At 35.4% G+C, this 20,604-nt stretch overlaps 1 protein-coding gene across 1 annotated transcript in view; it reads right to left on the bottom strand.

Annotated features, from left to right (window-relative positions):
- The window catches only part of TEX9 (testis expressed 9), a 77,458-nt gene that overhangs the window by 22,554 nt on the left and 34,300 nt on the right, over positions 1 to 20,604 (bottom strand). The window contains exon 10 of the mRNA XM_012658036.1: positions 16,630 to 16,764. Coding sequence (XP_012513490.1) covers positions 16,630 to 16,764 — 135 coding nt within the window. The remainder of the gene's footprint in view (positions 1 to 16,629; positions 16,765 to 20,604) is intronic.

Genomic DNA, 20,604 nt, shown 5'->3' with positions numbered 1-20,604 from the left:
GTGAGACTCTGTCTCAAAAAAAAAAAAAAAAAAAGCAAACTAAGGAAGGACAAAAGATGGTCACTATATAATGGTGAAAGGAAAAATCCAACAAAAAGACTTAACAATTCTTAATATTTATGCACCCAACACAGGAGCGCCCAGATACATAAAGCAAACCCTGTTTGATCTAAATAGCATGATAAACACTATTGCCATAGTAGCTGGGGATTTCAACACCCCACTGACTGAACAGGAGAGATCTTCCAAGCAGAAAATAAGCAAAGAAATAATGGACTTAAACAGAGTTCTAGAACAAAAGGGTCTAACAGATATCTTCAGAACATTCCACCCAAATAAAGCCAAATACACATTCTTCTTATCAGCCCATGGAACTTTCTCCAAAATCAATCACATTATAGGCCACAAATCAGACCTCAACAAATTTAAAAAAATAGAAATTATACCATCTTCTCAGACCACAGTGGTATAAAATTGAGTTCAATTCCAACAGAAACACTCACCACTTCAGGAAGTCATGGAAATTAAATAATCTATTGCTGAATGACTATTGGGTCAAAGAGGAGATACAGATAGAAATCAAAAGATTCTTCGAACTAAATGATAATTGGGGACACAAGTTATCAAAATCTCTGGGATACAGCAAAAGCATTTCTGAGAGGAAAACTAAGACATTAAATACTCACATCCAAACTACAGAAAGCTCAAAAATCAACAAACTAATAAACCATCTCAAGGAACTGGAAAAGGAAGAGCAAATTAATTCTAAACCTAGCAGAAGAAAAAAAATAAGAGCAGAGCAGAACTAAATGAAATTGAGAATAAAAGAACTATACAGAAGATCAATAAAACCAAAAGTTTGTTTTTCAAAAAGATAAAAAAAATTAATAGCCCTCTTGCTAGATTGACAAGAACTAGAAATGAAAGGACTCTAATAAACTCAATTAGAAATGAAAAAGGAGAGGTCACCACAGACATCACAGAAATAAAAAACATCTTTGAATACTGTAAAAATCTATATAATGTGGAGGAAATGGACAAATTCTTGGAAACATACAACCTCCCTAAATTCAACCAGGAGGAAACAATGCCTGAACAGACCAATATCAAGCACAGAAATCAGAGCAGCAATTAAAAACTTTCCAACAAGAAAAAGTCCTGGACCAGACAGGTTCACACCTGAATTTTACCAAACCTACAAAGAACTCATACCTATACTGCAGAAATTATTCCACAACATTGAGAAAGATGGTATGCTCCCCAACTCATTCTACGAAGCGAGTATCACCTTGATACCAAACTCTGGAAAGGACACAACAAAAAAAGAAAACTACAGACCAATATTGCTCATGAATATAGATGCAAAAATCCTCAACAAAATCTTAGCAAATCAAATCCAATAACATATCAAAAAAAAATTCATCATGACCATGTGAGCTTTATTCCAGAGGATGCAAGCCTGGTTCAACATATGCACATCTATAAATGCAATTCACCACATAAATAAAAACAAGAACAAAGACCACATGATTCTCTCAATAGATGCAGAAAAAGCATTTGACAAAATCCAGCACACCTTTATGATAAAAACTCTTAACAAAATAGCATAAATGAGACATACTTTAAAATTATTAAGGCCATATATGATAAATCTACAGCCAATAGCATCCTGAATAGGGAAAAATTGAAAACATTCCCATTTAGAACTGGAACCAGACAAGGTTGCCCACTCACTATCTCCACTTCTATTCAACATAGTGCTGGAAGTCCTTGCCAGAGCAATTAGACAAGAGAGAGGAATTAAGGGTGTCCAAATGGGGGCAGAAGAGATCAAACTCTCACTCTTTGCCGATGATATGATATTGTATCTAGAAAACTCCAATAATTCAACCAAGAGACTCCTGGAATTGATAAATGAATTCAGTAAAGTCTCAGGATACAAAATCAATGCACGCAAATCAGTGGCATTCGTATACACCAATAACAGTCAAGCCGAAAATCAAATCAAAAATGCAATACCTTTAACAATAGCTTCAAATAAAATTAAATATCTAGCAATATATTTAATGAAAGAGGTGAGAGACATACATAGGGATAACTATGAAACACTGAGAAAAGAAATTGTAGAAGATGGAAACAGATGGAAAAATCTACCATGCTCATGGATTGGCAGAATCAGTATTTTTAAAATGTCCATACTACCTAAAGTGATCTACAAAATTAATGCAATCCCTTTCAAAGTACCATCATCATTCTTTATAGATCTAGAAAAAATAATTCTACGCTTTGTATGGAATCAGAGAAGACCTCGTATAGCCAAAGCAATCTTAAGCAAAAAGAACAAACAGGGAGATATCAGTCTACCAGACTTCAAGCTTTACCACAAGGCTATAGTAATCAAACAGCATGGTACTGGCATAAGAATGGAGATATAGACCTTTGGAACAGGACTGAGAACCCAGATATGAAACCGTCTGCATATTGTCATCTAATCTTTGACAAAGCAGACAAAAATATTCATTGGGGAAAAGAATCTCTATTAAATAAATGGTGCTGGGAAACCTGGATCCCCACCTCTCACAAAAATCAGCTCAAAATGGGTAACAGACTTAAACCTAAGGCATGAAACCTTAAGAATTCTAGAAAATGTTGGGAAAACTCTTATAGACATTGGCCTAGGCAAAGAATTTATGAAGATGACCCCAAAGCAATCATAGCAGCAACAAAAATAAATAAATGGGACCTGATCAAATTAAAAAGCTCCTGCACACTGAAGGCAACTATCATTAGAGCAAACAGACAACCAACAGAATGGGAGAAAATATTTGCTTTCTACACATCTGATAAAGGGCTGATAACAAGAATCTATACAGAATTTAAGAAAATCAACAAGAAAAAAATCAAACAACACCATCCATAAATGGGCAAAGGACATGAACAGAAACTTTTCAAAAGATGACAGAATAATGGCCAGCAAACATATAAAAAAATGCTCAACCTCTCTAATCATTAGGGAAATGCAAATCAAAACCACAATGAAATATCACCTAACTCCAGTGAGAATGGCCTTTATCAAAAAGTCCCAAAATGACAAATGCTGGTATGGATGTGGAGAGATTGCAACCCTCTTACACTGCTGGTAGGACTGTAAATTAGTACAACCCCTGTAGAAAATAATTTGGAGATACCTAAAAGAGCTAAAAATAGAAATACCATTTGATCCAGCAATCCCACTACTAGGCATCTACCAAAAGGAAAAAAAAAGACGTTCTATAATAAAGACATCTGCACTCAAATGTTTATGGCAGCACAATTCAAAATTGCACAGATGTGGAAACAACCCAAGTGCCCTTCAGTACATGAGTGGATTAATAAAATGTGGTATATGTATACTATGGAATACTACTCAATTACAAAAAACAATGGTGATCTAGCATCTCTTATATTATCCCAGATAGAGCTTGAGTCCATCCTTTGAAGTTAGATATCACAAGAATGGAAAAATAAGCAGCACATGTACTTGCCATCAAATTGTTACTAATTGATCAACACTAAGGTGCTTACATGGTAGTAATATCCATTGGGTATCAGTAAGGTGGGGGTGGGCATGGGTAAACTCACAACTACTGGATGCAATGTGCACTGTATGGGGTAAGGCACACCTCTAGCCCTGGCTTGGGCGAGGCAAAGTCATTACTTGTAACCAAAACGTTTGTATCCCCATAATATCCTGAAATAAAAAAATAAAATAAAAACTATATTGTAAGATGAAAAAAAAAAAAAAAAAACTAACAGGACCCAACTATATGCTGTCTACAGGACACTCGCTTTAGATCTAAAGACATGTACAGGTTGAAAGTAAAAGGATAAAAAAATTATACAAATGGTAATCCAAGGAAAGCAGGAGTGGCTATACTAATGTCAGAGAAAATAGATTTTAAGTCAAAATTGTTAAAATAGACAACAGAAAGACATTATATGACAAAAGGGTCAATTCACCAAGAAGATATAACAATTATAAATATATATGCACCAAACATTAGAGCCCATAAATATATGAAACTAACACTGACAGACTTAGAGAGGGAGAAATAGATAGCTCTATAATAGTAAGAGACTTCAATAGCCCACTCTCAATAATGGATAGAACCACCAGACAGATGATCAGTAAGGAAATACAGAACTTGAACAATGCTATAGACCAACTGGACCTAAGACATATAGAACACTCTTCCCAACAATAGCAGAATACAATTTTCTCAAGTATACATGAAACATTCTCCAGGACAGGTCATGGTAGGCCAAAAACAAGTCTTAATAAATGAATCATACAAAGTATCTTTTCCAATCACAGTGGAATGAAATTAGAAATCGATAGCAGAAGGAAAACTGGAAAATCCATAAATATGTAGGAATTAAACAACACATTCAAACTACCAACAGATTAAAGATGAAATCATTAAAGATGAAATTAGAAAATATTTTGACTCATGAAAACAAAACCACATATGTAAACACTTATAGGATAGAGTATAAAACACTGCTAAGAGGGAAGTTAATAGCTGTAAGTGCTCACATTAGAAAAGTGTTGCTCCATGAATTAATATAAATATATTGGAGACAGGAAACGTCTCGGGAGTTTTTCAGAGCTTTGCCCTGAAAGAATATGTGAAGGTGTTAGTTTGCATATCGAAAGCTGTTTCACCTCAGGAGGGCATCTCTGAAAGACAGTAGCGGCTGAATCCCACAAGGCACCGTGATTCTCAGACCTAAAGGTTTGGACTTGCTTTGTAAAGCAAGGCAGGTCTGCTAAAAACTACAGGATGAGAGCTGATCAAAGAGTGCCTGCCCGAAAAGACAGCCACCTCTGGCTATAAGCAATTAGCCCAAGGGACAGTTCCTGCTTAAACCTCCAGACTACCTGTCTCCATTCACAATAACCTGATAAAGGAAATATGGAGCCAATATGTCTCTGTTTAACCCCTCTATTAAGAAATAAATTTACCTTAGGACTTAGAAGTTAGTCTTTGAAAGATTTTGTAACCATTTGTTCACGTAGATAGAATTAGTTAAGGGATCTGTAGAAGCCTTTTGAAAAACTGTTAACCTAAGAGGAACTACCTGTTGTTATGTAAATCCATTACCCCTGGCAACTGATCACTGTACCTATAAATGACCATGTAAAACTTCACTCGTGGCCTTTGAGATTGACGGAGAAATCCAGGCCCCCTGAGCACCCACTTTGCCTATAATCTTTATAAATCTATAAAACTATATCTTCATCTCTGTGTATTCTTTTATTTCCATTATTTTCCATTTTCTATTATTTTCTTATCCTTTGCAACCCTACCAAAGGGACCCGATTTTTGCTGGGAGCATGGCCACCTCCCTGCAGAAAAGAAGAAAGATCTCAAATCAACCTAACTTTACACATTAAGGAACTAGAAAAAGAAATAACTAAACCCAAAGCTAATAGAAATAGGAAATAATAAAGACTATAAGAGAGATAAATGAATTAGAGAACAGAAAATAAAATGAAACAGTTGATTCCTTGGAAAGATCTACAAATTGATAAACCTTTAGCTAGACTTATGAGGAAAAAAAAGATTGAAACAACTAAAATCAGAAATGAAAGGAGCATTATAACCAATTTTACAAATACAAAAAGGATTATAAGAAAATACTATGAACAATTATAGTCAAGAAATTGGACAACCTAGATAAAACAGATAAATACTTAGAAACTCACTACCTACCAAACTGAATAATAAATAGAAATTCTGAATGGACCTATAACTCATAAGGAGATTGAATCGGTAATCAAAAATCTCTCAACAAAGAAAAGCCTAGGACCAGATGGCTTCACTGGTGAATTCTACCAAACATTTAACAAAGAATTAACATCAATCATCCTGAAACACTTCCAAAAAACTGAGGAGGACAGAATACTTCCAAATTCATTCTGTGAGGCCAGCATTAACCAGATACCATGGTCAAAGACACTACAAGAAAAGAGAACTACAGACCAATATCCCTGATGAATACTGATGTAAAAATCCATAACAAAATAATAGAAAACCAAATTCAGCAGCATAATAAAAGGAGTATACATAATTAGCATGTGAGATTTACTGCTGGAAAGGAAAGATGGTTCAACCTACAAACATCATCGTTAATACCGTTGAATAACATTGTGGTTAGGGGTGCCAACTCCCCATGCAGTCAAAAATCTGCATATAATTTTTTTGACCCCCTCCAAAACTTAACTACTGGTAGCCTACTTTTGACTGGAAACCTTATCAGTAGCATAAACACTTGATTAGCACATATTGTGTATGTTATAAGCATTACATTCTGTATTCTTACAACAAAAAAAGCTGGAGAAAAAAATGTTAAGAAAATCATAAGGAAAAGAAAATATTTTTAGTATTCATTAAGTGGACTTGAATCATCATAAAGGTCTTCATCCTCATGGTCTTCACATTGAATAGGCTGAGGAGGTAGAGAAGGAAAAGGAGGGGTTGGTCTCGCTGTCTCAGGGGTGGCAGAGCTAGAAGAAAATCCTCATATAAGTAGATCTGTATAGTTCAACCTATGTTGTTCAAGGGTGAACTATATACCGCATTAACAGAATAAAGGAAAGAACCCAGATGCTCATCTCAGTTGACATGCAGAAAAGCATTTGACAACTAGCACTCTGGGAGGCTGAGGCAGGAGGATCACTCGAGATCAGGAGTTCGAGACCAGCCAAGCAAGAGCGAGACCCCATCTCTACTAAAAAATAGAAATTATCTGGACAACTAAAAATACATAGAAAAAATTAGCCAGGCATGGTGGCACATGCTTGCAGTCCCAGCTATTCGGGAGGCTGAGGCAGAAGGATTGCTTAAGCCCAGGAGATTGAGGTTGCTATGAGCTAGGCTGACACCATGGCACTCTAGTCCAGGCAACAGAGCAAGACTCTGTCTCCAAAAAAGAAAAGCATTTGACAAGATTCAACACTCTTCATGATAAAAAAAAAATTAAACTGGGTATAAAAGAAAATTACCTAAACATAATAAAGGCCATTATGAAAAGCCCACAGCTATCAACATACTCAATGATGAAAGACAGAAAGCTTTTCCTCTATGATTAGGATCAAAATAAAGATACTCATTTTTGCCATTTCTATTCTCCATAGTACTGTTAGTCCCAGCTAGAGCAGTTAGGGCAGAAAAAGAAATAAAAAGCATCCAAATTGGAAAGGAAGAAATAAGATTATCTGTATTCATAGAGGACATCTTATATGTAGAAACCCTTAAATATTCTAAAAGAAAACCATCAAAACTGATACATATATTCAGCAAAGTTGCAGCATACAGAATATACAAAAATGAATTGTTTCTGTATATTAACAATAAATACTCCAAAAAGGAAATTAAGAAAACAATTCCATTTACAACAGCATCAAAAAGAATAAAATACTTAGGAATAAACTTAACAAAGGAGGTGAAAGACTTATATACTGAAAACTATAAAATTTTTCTGAAAGAAATTGAGGACCAATAAATGCAAAGACATCTTATGTTCATGGATTGGAAGACTTAATATGATTAAGATATCAATATTACCTTAAGTGATCTACAGATTTAATGCAATCCCTATTAAAATCCCAACAGTGTTTTTCACAGGAATAGAAAAATCCATCCTTAAATTCATATAGAATCTCAAAAGATCCCAAAGAGCCAAACCAAATATTTTAATCCATTTGTGTTGTTACAAAGGAATACCTGAGGCTGGGTAATTCATAAAGAAAAGAGGTTTATTTGGCTCATAGTTTTCTGCAGGCTGCACAAGAAGCATGCCAGCATCTGCTTTGGTGAGCGCCTCAGGAAACTTCCGCTCATGGCAGAAGGCAAAGGGGAGCCACATGTGTAGAGAGCACATGGCAAAAGGGAGGGAGATGCCAGGCTCTCTTTAACTGCTAGCTCTTGGGGGAACTCTCACAGGAACTAATAAAATGAGAGCTCACTCACTACCTCAAAAACAGCACCAAGCCATTCATGAGGGATTTGCCCTCATGACCCAAACACTTCCCATCAGGCCCCACCTCTAACATTGGAGATTAAATTTTAACACGAGGTTTGGAGGGGAGAAACATCCAAACTGTAGCAACAATCTTACAAAAGAAGAACAAAGTTGGAGGTCTACACTTCCTAATTTCAAATCTTTTAACAATGCTACAGTAATTAAAATAGTGTGGTGCTAGCATAAAGACAGACATGTGGACCAATGGTGTAGAGAACAGAACTCAGAAATAAACCCTCACATATATGATTAAATGATTTTTGAGAAGAGTGCCAAGAATATTCAATGGGCAAAGGACAGTCTCTTTAACAATGGTTCCAGGAAACCAGGAAACATGCAAAAGAATGAAGGTGTAACCCGACCTCATGCCATATACAAAAATTAACTCAAAAGGATCTAAGACATAAATATAAGAGCTAAAGCTATAAGACTCTTAGAAGGTAACATAAGGGAAATTCATTACATTGGATTTGGCAAGGATTTCTTTGATATGACACCAAAAAAGTACAGGTGGCAAAAAATACATGAACTAGACTATATCAAAACTAAAAACTTCTGTGCATCAAAGGACATAATCAACAGTGTGACAAAGCAACCTATGGAATGGGAGAAAATACTTGTAAAACATACATCTGATAATGGGAATGTAACTCAAAAAAAAAAAAAAGGGCAAGGACTTGAATAGACATTTCTCCAAAGAAGATATACAAATGCCTAAGAAGCTCATCATCACTAATCATTAGGGAAATGCAATCAAAACCACAATAAAATATCACCTCTTACCATTTAGGATGGCTACTATCAAAAAACCAGAAAGTAAGTGTTCACAAGAATGTGGAGAAACTGGAACACTTGTGCACTATTACTGGGAATGTACAATGGCACAGCTGCTATGGAAAATACTATGGCAGTTCCTCAAAAAATTGAAAGAGGGTTACCTATGATCTGACACTTCCACTTCTGGGTACCCAAAGGAATTGAAAGCAGAGTCTCTAAGATATTTCTACACCCGTGTTCATAGGAGCACTATTCACCCTAGCCAAAAAGTGGAAGCAACCCAAGTGTCCATCAATGGATGAATAAACAAAATGTGGTTTATAACTACAATGGATTATTATTCAGTCTTAAAAAGGAATGAAATTCTGACACATGCTACAACATACCTTGAGAACATTATGTTAAGTGAAACAAGCAAGGCACTGAAAGACAAATACTATACGATTTCACTCATACATAGTAGAGTAAATTTACAGAGATAGAACATACAATGGTGGTTGCCAGAGGCTGAAGAGGGGAACATAGGGAGCTGCTTACTGGGTATAGAGTTTCAGTTTTTGCAAGATGAAAAGTGTTCTGAAGAGTGGGTGCACAACAATGTGAATGTACATAATACTACCGAACTATATGCTTAAAACATGTTTAAGAGGATAAATTTCATGTGTAACTTACCATAATTAAAACCTTGAAATTAACAATGTAGCGTGGAGTTTGTATTAATGTATACGTAAAATATAAGTGGAAAAGTGTGGTGGCTCATGCTTGTAATCCCAGCACTTTGGGAGGCCAAGGTGGGCAGATCACTTAAGCCCAGGAGTTTGAGATCAGCCTGGACTGTGAGTTTCCATCTCTACAAAAATAAAATTTTTCTAATGAGCAACACATGGTGGCATGTGCCTACAGTCCCACTTACTTGGGAGGCTAAGGTGGGAGGATCCCTTAAGCCCAGGAGTTCAAGGCTGCAGTGAGCTATGAGCACACCACTGCATTCCTGCCTGGGTGATATAATGAGACCCTGTCTCAAAAAAAAAAAAAACCAACCAAAAGCAGAAAGGGCAGGAGACAGTAATGGAAGTATACTGCTAAAAGGTTTTTACATTATTCATAAAATGCTATAATACTACTTGAAGGTAGACAGCGATAAGTTAAAGATGTATGTAATAAATGCTAAAACATACACAAAGTGGTACAGATAATGAGCCAATACAGAAGATAAAACGGAATCATTAAAAAAGGAATTTCAAAAGGTGGCAGAAAAAGAAAGGAAAGAAAGAACATATGAGTCAAATAAAAACAAATAGCTAGTTAATAGACTTAATGCCAACCATATTAATAATTATATTAAATGTAATTGTGCAAACACCGCAATTAAAAAGTTAGAGATTGTCAGGTTGAATTTTTCTAAAGGAAAACTCAACTATATGCTGCCTACAAGACACAAAGGATCTACAAGTAAAAGGGTGGAAAAAGAGAAGACAATCTAACACTACTTTAAATAAACCTTAAGTTGCTTAAATACTAAACAAGGTAATGCAGGTCAAGTATCCCTAATCCAAAAATCTAAAATGCTCCAAAATCTGAAACTTTTTGAATGCCAGCATGACCAAGATAAAATTTGCTCATTGGAGCATTTCAGGTTTTAGATTTTCAGATTAGGGATGCTCAACCAGAAAGTATAATGTAAATATCCCAAAATCTAAAAAAAATCCAAAATCTGAAACACTCTGGTCCCAAGAATTTTGGATAAGGGATACTCATCCTATATCATAAAACAGACTATTACCAGGAATAAAAACAGCCATCATAATAAAGGGCTCAGTTCATCAAGAGGACATAACAATCCTGAATGTTAATATTATGTTAATAATGTGTTAATAATAACAGAGTTTCAAAATACATGATGAAAAAATTAATAAAACTGTAAGGGGAATAGACAAATCCACAATTCTCTTCAAAGTTCAGTACCCCTCTCTTAATCACTGATAGAACAAGTACACAGAAAATATGTAAAGATACAGAAGTCTTGAACATCACCAGCAAGCAACTTGACATAATTGAAATTTATAGAATACTCCACCCAACAAATGGAGAATACACATTCCTTTCAAGGGCATGTGCAACATTTACCAATTTAAACCATATTCTGGACCATAAAATAAGTATTCATAAATTTAGATAAATAAGACCAAATGCATTCTCTGTCCATGATAGAATTAAATTAAATCAATAGGAATGGTATCTGGGAAAATCCCCAAATATTTGAAAATGAAATGACAAACTTCTAAATAACCCATAGGTCAAATAAGAAATGAAAAAGAAAATGAAGTAATTTAAGTGGAATGAAAATGAAAATACAAAAAAAATCAAAATTTGTGAGAAGTAGCTAAAGGAATTCATAGAGGAAAATTTACAGTGTTAAATGTTTATATTAGGAAAAAAGAAAGGCTTCAAATCATCAACAGTCTACTTCCATTTTAAGAAATTAGAAAAAGAACAAGAAGAACCCAAAGAGAGGGAAAGAAACAACAAAGAGCAGAAATCAGTAAAAGAGAAATCAATGAAATAATACTAATTTAGAATTAGTAAACGTATAGTTAAGACTGATCAGGAAAAGAAAAGAAGACACAAATTACCAATACAAAAATGAGGAATTGGAGGAAAACTCAAGAATGTAGGAGGAATAGTCAAAGGACAATAAGGAAATACTATAAAAAACTTTATGCTGATAAACTTGACAACACAGATGAAATGGGCAGATTCCTTGAAAGACTCCTAAGTATTTACCCAAGAAAAAAGAAAGCACATGTTCACACAAAGACTTATACATGAATGTTCATGGCAGCTTTATTCAAAATAGCCCAAACCTAGAAACAACCCAAATGTCCATCAACAGGTGAATGGATGGACAAATTTTGGTATATTCATACCATGGGCAAAATTTTTAAAAATGAACTATTGTTACATGCAACACGGATGAATCTCAAAATAATTGTACTGAGTGAAAGAAGAGACATTTAAAAAAGAATATAAAATTCTAGAAAAAGCAAATGAGTTGCCTGGGGATAGGGGCTGGGACAAAGGCATAGATTATAAAAGGGACATGAGGAAACTTTTGGGGATAACAGATACTATCTTTATTGTGGTGATTATTTCACAGGTAAATATGTAATCAAAACTCATCCAATTTTACACTAAATATGTACAGGTTTATTGTATGCCAATTATATCCCAATAAATGAAAACATAAAAATAGAAATATACTTAAAGATAGGCAAATAAAAAATTTTAGGATATCACTAAAGTATCACTTCGAGGGAAATCGTAGCTTTAATGCTGTCAGGAAAGAAGTGTGTAAAATCAACAATCTAAGCCTTCAACTTCAGAAGTTAAAAATAGAAGAGCAAATTAAAACCAAAGCAAGTAGACAAAAAGATACAATAGGGAGAATTCAGTGAAATAAAAAACAGAGAATACAGAAAACAAAACCAAAAGTTTGTTCTTAGAAAATAGTGATAACTCATTAGCAAGACTGATCAAGAAAAAAAAATCACAATATGGATGAATCTCAATATTATGCTGAGTGAAAGAAGCTACACAAAGAAGAGTACATGCTCTGCGATTCCATTTATATGAAATTCAAGCACAAGGAAATCAGAACAGTGGACTCTGAGAGAGGCCTAAAAAGGGATACAATGGAACTTTCTGGGGGTAATGAAAATATTCTATACAGTCACCCTTTGGTATCTATTGGGAATCAGTTCCAGGATCTCCCTTGCCCCCATACCAAAATCTGCAGATGCCACTGCTCACACATATCTTCCTGTATACTTTAAATCATCTCTAGATTACTTATAATACCTGATACAATGTAAATGCTATCTTCCTGTATACTTTAAATCATCTCTAGATTACTTATAATACCTGATACAATGTAAATGCTATGTAAATAGTAGTTATATTGTATTTTTTATTTGTATTATTTTTTATTGTTGCATTGTTATTTTCTTTTTTGTGTGTGTTTGTTTTTTCTCCCCTCTGTCTGCCAAATATATTCAATCCTCAGTTGGTTGAATCAGCAGATGCAGAACCCATGGATACAAAGGGCCAACTTATATATTGATTGAAGTGGTGTTACATAGATGTTATAAGAGCCAAAACTCATTGAACTATACATGTAAAATCTATTCTATATAGTTAACTCATTAAAAAAAACCTCACCCAACTCTTCCTCCCGCCCCCACCAGAGACAGCGTCTTACTCTGTCACCCAGGCCGGAGTACAGTGCTATGATCACAGCTCACTGTAAGCCTCGAAACTCCTGGGCTCAAGCAATCCTCCTGCCTTAGCCTCCTGAGTAGCAGGGACTACAGGTGTGTGCCACCACACCCAGCTACTTTTAAAAATGTTTTCTTGTAGAGACAGCATCTCACTATATTGTCCAGGCTGGTCTTGAACTCCTGGGCTCAAGCGATCCTCTCACCTCAGCCTCCCTAAGTGCTGGGATTACAGGCATGAGCCACCATGCCTGGCCCTCACTCAACTCTTTATGTCCCTCCAGCTCTACCCTTTAGCTAAGCATCTTGAAAGAATTACAGATGTTCACTGTCTCTATTTGCTCATCTGCATTCATTTTTTATCCCCCTTGAATTTAGCTTCTTTCCTATCACTCTTACCAAAACATGTCTAAAGTCACTTCTGTGTTGTTAAATCCAGCAAATTTTTTCAGTTTTCACAGAATTTGACCTCTCAGCAGTATTCAACACTATTGACCACTCCTGAAGTACTAGAATTTTTCACACACATTTCTAGGCCCTTGCTTCTCCCTTCCTTTCGCCTATCCTGTCTTCCTATCTCTGTGCAGACTTCTCTAAGGTTTCTCAGAGTAACTTCAAACTTAAGATGTTATAGAACAACTCATAATTTTCTCCCCAAACCTACTCCAGTGTTTTTTATTTCACTAAATAGCACTATTTATCTAGTTATGAAAACCAGGGATAAAAACAAAAAATCCTCTCTTAGGCTTCCCTTTCCTACAAACCCATATCCAGTCCATCACTAAGCCCTCCTGCATGTGTTTTTTGATACTTCGTTTCTTTCCATTTCTACCCCTATACTTTAGTCCAAGCTATATCATCTCTGTCTTACACTGTTACTCTTGACCAGTCTATCCACATCCATTCTGGGCACCTTCCAGTTGATTCTCTACAGAGAAAAATTGTACAGTGGATTTGCACTGCTCTTTGGATGAAAACTAAAATCCTTAACCATGGCCTAAAGAGCCAGTTGGCATAACTCCCACATATTATGCAGATCTTAGCATTACATTTGGTTACTTACTCAGAGCACCACATATCCTCCACAGCATTTAACACCGTTGTACCTTAGTTTTGCTTGACAGATTATCTAAATTAGATAATTATCTAAATTATCTTGGTTTTGCTTAATGGATTATTTAAAACATCCAGTTTCTCCACTCCAACATAAGGTACATGACTGCAAGGACACCTATTTTTAAATCACCTTTGTATCTCTAGCCTGCAGGTACCTAGCAGGCCCTCATCAATATTTCTAAATAAATTAATGAAGAATTAGAAATTATCCATTCTTAAATGAAGTAACATGGACTTTGGTGTCATATTTTAAATGGATTTCAGGCAAACGTCTAATCAAACGCTTTGTTTTTAAGTAGAAGTCCAGTTAAACCATCACTTTCATAGTTCCTGCATTCAATGTGTTTCAGAGGCAGTTACTATGTGCCAAGAAATCATAGTGAATGAGACAGTTTGGGTCCATGCACTCAAACAGCCTTGGGTTTAAGGTGACCGACTTCATTTCAGAAGTTACTCTTACTTTAAAAGCCAAATGACTTGTTTCCTAATATCTGTGGAAGTAAGTTTATCATTTTTAAAATAGATCTTTAACTTTCTGATGACTATGAAGTAATCTTGTCCTATTTTATGGAAACCTTACTACTTCCCTGTCATATTTTCTTAAACATATATACCTGAATAACTTTAATTACTTATTAACTATATGTCTGATCAGAATGAGAAGCAAAGTACAAATTGAAATAGAAAAAATACACCTGCTCACAAAAGAAAACTTATGCACAGATTAGACCCCAAGCACAAAGTTATTGCATATCCCAAAACATCCCTCAAATACAAAACTTAGAAATAGGCAAAATAATTGACAAAAGTTTAAGATATTCAGTTTTTCAGAAATCTGAAATAAGTTACATTTAAGAATTCTGATCTCAAATGTCTACTTTATAGTAAATAGTAAGCAATATATACTACAAAATGTTATCCCACTATGTTTAAATCAATCACCCATAATGCAGACCTATGGTTAGAAGTATTTGAACACATCTAAGTTGTTTTTATGGTGTTGTGGTTTTATACAGAGTTGTTAACATACCAAGTCCTCATTGCTTGAATTTTCAAAATGGCTGGCTAGAATAAGGAGAGTTGTCTCTTGTCATGGAAACCAATTTTTCTTACTACTTTCCTAATATACATGCTAAATATAGAGGTCAAATCTACAACAAGAATCAGGAAATCCTGATACATATGTGGTTACTTTTTTTTTTCTAAAATCTCTTTAAAATGCATCAAATTGGAAATAATACTCTAATAACATGCTAATTATTGGTAAGTCTGTAAAGATGACTTTCTAACTTGTTCATTTAATAACTTCTATTAGTAAATTCCAGTAGTGCCATCATTCATGGCCCTTGAACATGAAAATAACCTAAGCATATAGCATAAACTATCTCACAGGTGACATTTTAAAACTCTGTAGTCAACTATGTCACATTTTTGCCTCTGTTAAACATGTTGGAGGAGACTTTTATCAAGGTCAGTTTTGTTCTATTTCTGTTGTTACTAACTTAATCCAAAATGTATTATCTGTGTATGTAATGAAGGTGATTCCTAATTTCATACCCAAGTCAATGTTAAATTATTAAATATTGTCCTACGGGAGAGATTCCAATGGAGTATCATTTATTGCCTTTTCAGGTCAACACAGAACCAAAAACTAAGAGGCAATATTTATAGAATGTACAAAGAGCTTTCACACACATCAGTATTTGAGCCTTCATTTATTCAACAGATAGTGAAGGAATCGAATGCTAATTCTATGCCAAGCATTAGCTAGATAGACACTGGAGATACGATGGTGATCATCACAGTAATTCTGTAACAGTGGTTATCAAAATGTGCCTTCAGAACCAGTAACATCAGAATCAGCTGGGAACTTGTTAAAACTGCAAATTCTCAGGCCTCACCTCAGACCTACTGAATCAGAAACTCTGGGGGTGGGACCAGCTAATCTGTGTTTTAACAAGCCCTCCAGACAATTCTGATATGTACCCAAGTTTGAGAACCACTGCCCTGTAAAATAGTCCCTCGCTTTACATATTAGAAATTTGAGGTTCAGAGAATATAAAAGACTTGAGATACAGAAGACACTTTTTATTCCACTGCTTATTTCTCAGAGATTAGAAAAATGTCTGGCATATAATATGGTTACCCAATAAAATTTGGTAGAAGAAGAAATAAATGAAGCTTCCAAAGAGTTGTGCTGTCCGCCAATTATGGCAACAGCCAAGCATATAATCCTAACATGTCGAAATGTACATATTGATATATTTCTTCTGAAAAGAGAAATGTTCATTATAACATCAAGAATTATAATTTTAAAACTATTATTTTTGACATTCTCATAAAATAGGAGGGTACCAAAGGTAATCACTACTAAAGCTATTCAGTTTTTCCATACCTTGTTATCTTGCCTTAATTTGTTTAACTCCAATTTATACTTGTCTGCTTCTTCCAGAGCTCTATTCAAGCGAACCTCTGTGGCGCTTTGACTGCTTGCAGCCTGTTTTTGTAGTCTTCTTTTATTTTCTAATTCCTGTATAGTAAAAAAAAAAAAGATATGGAACATTTATAAATATATCCCCCTTTTATTATTTTGCAACATTTTCCATATCCATATTTATGGCTTTCTCCCAAATTTTATACACAATTTCTCTCTCTCTTTCACACACACACACACACACACACACACACACACACACACACACACCCACCCACCCCCAGAAGCTGAGCACTAAGTGACAGAGGTCTCAAGAAATCCTTGCCCCAAACAGTATTAGAAAAATATGAATGTATCCTAAAAAAGAATGTAGTCATGAACGGGGCTTTCAAATTACTTTTTGTTTGGACCCAAGACACAGTATATTTGTCCTCTGTATTTATTTTATAAGCAGCTCTTTATAACCATAGTTATTCTTTTGGGAACCTCCCCAAAGACCAATGTAAGACACAAACTCTCTTATAAATACTGTTTTTGTGTAGACCTGACAAAGTATATCATTTAAGAAAATATTCATTAAATACAGAGCATGCTGTATAGCCCTATAGGAAAATCCAATTCTGAGCAGAAATAACATTATGGATTATTTTCCACATCCTGGGGTGGATTTAAACCTATATTTCTAAGAATATTCTAGGATATTCTGTTGCAGAGAGTCAACAAGCCAACATCTGAGGAAACACGGACATATAGGATAAACTCCAGACCCCACTATAATCTGGGACCTGTTAACTAGCTTCATCTCCTTTCACAGATGTTATTTTCAGTAACATCAGTGGTACTTGATCTTTCCCAAACAGCCATGGTGTTTCTTGCTGCTGAGTCTTTGCCCATGTTCTTCCTCCTGCCCTGATCCCTCCCAACTCCTCATTTTTATCTACCTTATTACACCTACTCATCTTTTAAGACTCAGCTAGGCCTGTACCCTAGGGCTCTGCCTCCTCCAGGAAGCTTTCCTCACTAATCCTCACTTAATCCCAGGTATTATGCACCCTTTCCTTCAGAGCTTCTATAGCGCCAGACACACATTTACCATAGTACCTGCCGTGTGGTTCTGAAACTATCCATTAACTTTATTTTCCCCACTACTGTGTAAGCTCCTTGAAGACGGGTACAGTCTTAATTTCTGTATTCTCAGCACTTCGGTGGCATATAAAAGGCACTAATGACATGCTTATTAAACTAAACTCATTGTGTAATACTTAACCCTTTCTTGTTTGTATCCCTTAAAATGTAAGGCCTAGTCCAGAGCCTTAAACGAAGCAGATACTCAATAAATATTGTAAAACTGAAATGGTGCAGTTAAAAATATAGTTGTCTGTATTCTTCTTTTATAATTTTTCCCTGGCTATATCACTGTTTTATTTGAAAACTGGTCTCCCTGGCTCTGAGTAATTAAGGGAAAAACAAAACAAAACACATGCTGCTCTTTATGTAGGTTTCTAAACAAATCAAACTGTGTATGGATACCATCTGCTATCACAGCCTTCTTCACAGCTTTGTGGGTGGTAGCTACATGAACAGCTAGCCTGATTTATCTCACTGCTCACATAGAAAAGGCAAAGATTCTCATTAGCTGCAAAGTCCACAGTTCTTGCTGCCTTATTTCAGCCTCCTCTCATTAAAATGTGGAAATGAATCTTTACCCTTCTCTTGGCCTGCTGGTGACTTTGTAACCTACTTCACAGAAAAATGAAAGCCATCCTTCATCATACAATGTCCCCCATCCCTGAATCAATACAGCCCCCTTCTTGGGAGGTGTGGAAAAAAAAAAAGATAGCCAGGAGAAGAGCAGAGTAGGAAATAAAGTTTTTATATGTAAGTAAATCCACTAAGGGAAAACTTTCTTATCAAAAACTTGAAAACACTGCTGTTTCCAATCATATTAAAGTACCTTTTACAAAGCACAAGCAAGATACCAATATTGTTATGAGAGAGCTTACATCCTGAAAATAAAGTCAATAAAATAAATCTATTGTTACCAAAAAAATTTAAGCAGTTTACATGCTGCTAGATAAAAATTTTAAGAATCTCAAGCCCTGAGTTTTATGCTAATTTTAAAAGAAGAAAGCTAGATAGTGTAAAGAAAATCAAATTTAACATTGAAACTCGAATACTATAAGCTTCAAGAGGAAATAATTTACCATTCTTTCATAATTATTAAAGCACTCATAAGGGTACTAGGGGAGGGCAAGAAAAAAGAGAGGCATGTATCAGCCACAGCAGAAGACAAAATTTAGTAAATGTTGTAAAAGGAACACAGGGTGCCCTAGTAATTCAGATGAGGATAAATGAATGATCAAATAAGGTTCCAGAAACAAGTGACTATGGTAGAAAAAGAATAGACTTGGAGTCAGAAAACCTGCCAGCTGTGGTAGACTGTTTCCATATCTGAAATTGGAAAGTAATATAACTATAGCTAATAGAGTTCATTCATTTATTCAACACATTTATTGATCACTTACTATGTGCCAGGTACTATTCTACGTGATGGGTACGTGGAAATTAACCAAAGTTCCTTCTCTAATGAAGCTTCCATTCTAGAGAAAGAGACACATAATAAACACATACATACTCATATTCACATATGTAATATCTGGTAGTGATAAGGGATATCAAAAATAAAGAAGGGTGAAGGGACAGAGCAATGAGGGAAGGACACAGTTAAAATATAGTAGTCGGGAGAAGGCTTCCAAAGGAAGCCAGAGAATGATTCATGTGAAGATCTTGGGGAAAGAATTCCAGATAGTAGGAACAATGAAGACAAAGACTCTGAGGCACAAATCAACTGAACATATTCAAAAATCACCTAGAAGGTCAGTGTGGTTTCAGCTGAGTGGCATAGGCACAGTGGTAGGTCTTGAGATAGGACAAATGGGCAGGGTGAGCTCCAGTGGACCTTGTAAGCCAGACTTACAAATGTGGACCTTACTCTCAGTGACATGGGAAGTCTCTGGAGGGTTTTAAGAGAGGGGGTGGGTGTGTGTGTGTGTGTGTGTGTGTGTGTGTGTGTGTGTGTGTGTGTGTGTGTGTGTGTGTGTGTGTGTACGTGGTGATCTAAGTTTTACAAACATTCCTCAGGCTACTGTAGTATTACCAATCTAGGAGTTTATGGAAGAACACAAGTGAAAAACAGTGGCTTGGGCAGAAGTAATGAATGTTTTGAGAAGTGGTTAATTCTATGTATTTTGAAGACAGAATTGACAGGTCTTATTGAAGGGCTGGATAAAAATGTAGGGAAAGAGAAGGATCAAGATGACTCTTGAATTTTGTACTAAACAACTGGATGATGTCTTTTACTGAGAGGAGGAGGAGAAGCAGGTTTGCTGAGGTCAAAGAAGCAAGAGCTTCCTTTAGGGCAAGTGAAATTTAATACAAGTAGACATAAAGGAAGAGGTAAGAGCAAGAAATAAAAACATGGCGGCGATGAACATATAGATGGTATGTAAAGCCTTGGAAGTGAATGTCTATATGAGGATGTAGACAGAGAAGAGAGCCAAGGATTGAGCCTTGGGCACTTGAACATGTAAGGCCAGGAAAATGAGGAAGAAAATCATGAATGTGGTACTTCCGAAGCCAAATGAATAATGTTTCAAGGAAGAAGTAATCAATTATGTCAAATATTGCTGTGATATAAGTTAATATGAGGAATAACTGACCACTAGAATTATAATGTAGATTACTGGTGAACTTATTAAGAATGATTTCATAGAAGAGTAGAGATGGAAGCCTAACTGGATTAGTTTCAGGAAAGAATGACAAATGAGAAATAGAGACATTGAGTACAGTCAACTATTTTGAGAAGCTTCACTATAAAGGGGAGCAAGGATATAGGACTGGAGATTGATGTGAGATCTAAAGAGTTTAAAATAATAT

The sequence above is a fragment of the Propithecus coquereli genome, unplaced genomic scaffold (genome assembly GCF_000956105.1).
Source record: "Propithecus coquereli isolate 6110/MARCELLA unplaced genomic scaffold, Pcoq_1.0 Scaffold57, whole genome shotgun sequence".
Lineage (NCBI taxonomy): Eukaryota > Metazoa > Chordata > Mammalia > Primates > Indriidae > Propithecus > Propithecus coquereli.
The sequence above is the reverse complement of the archived record's forward strand: the minus strand, read 5'-3'. Positions and strand labels throughout refer to the sequence as shown.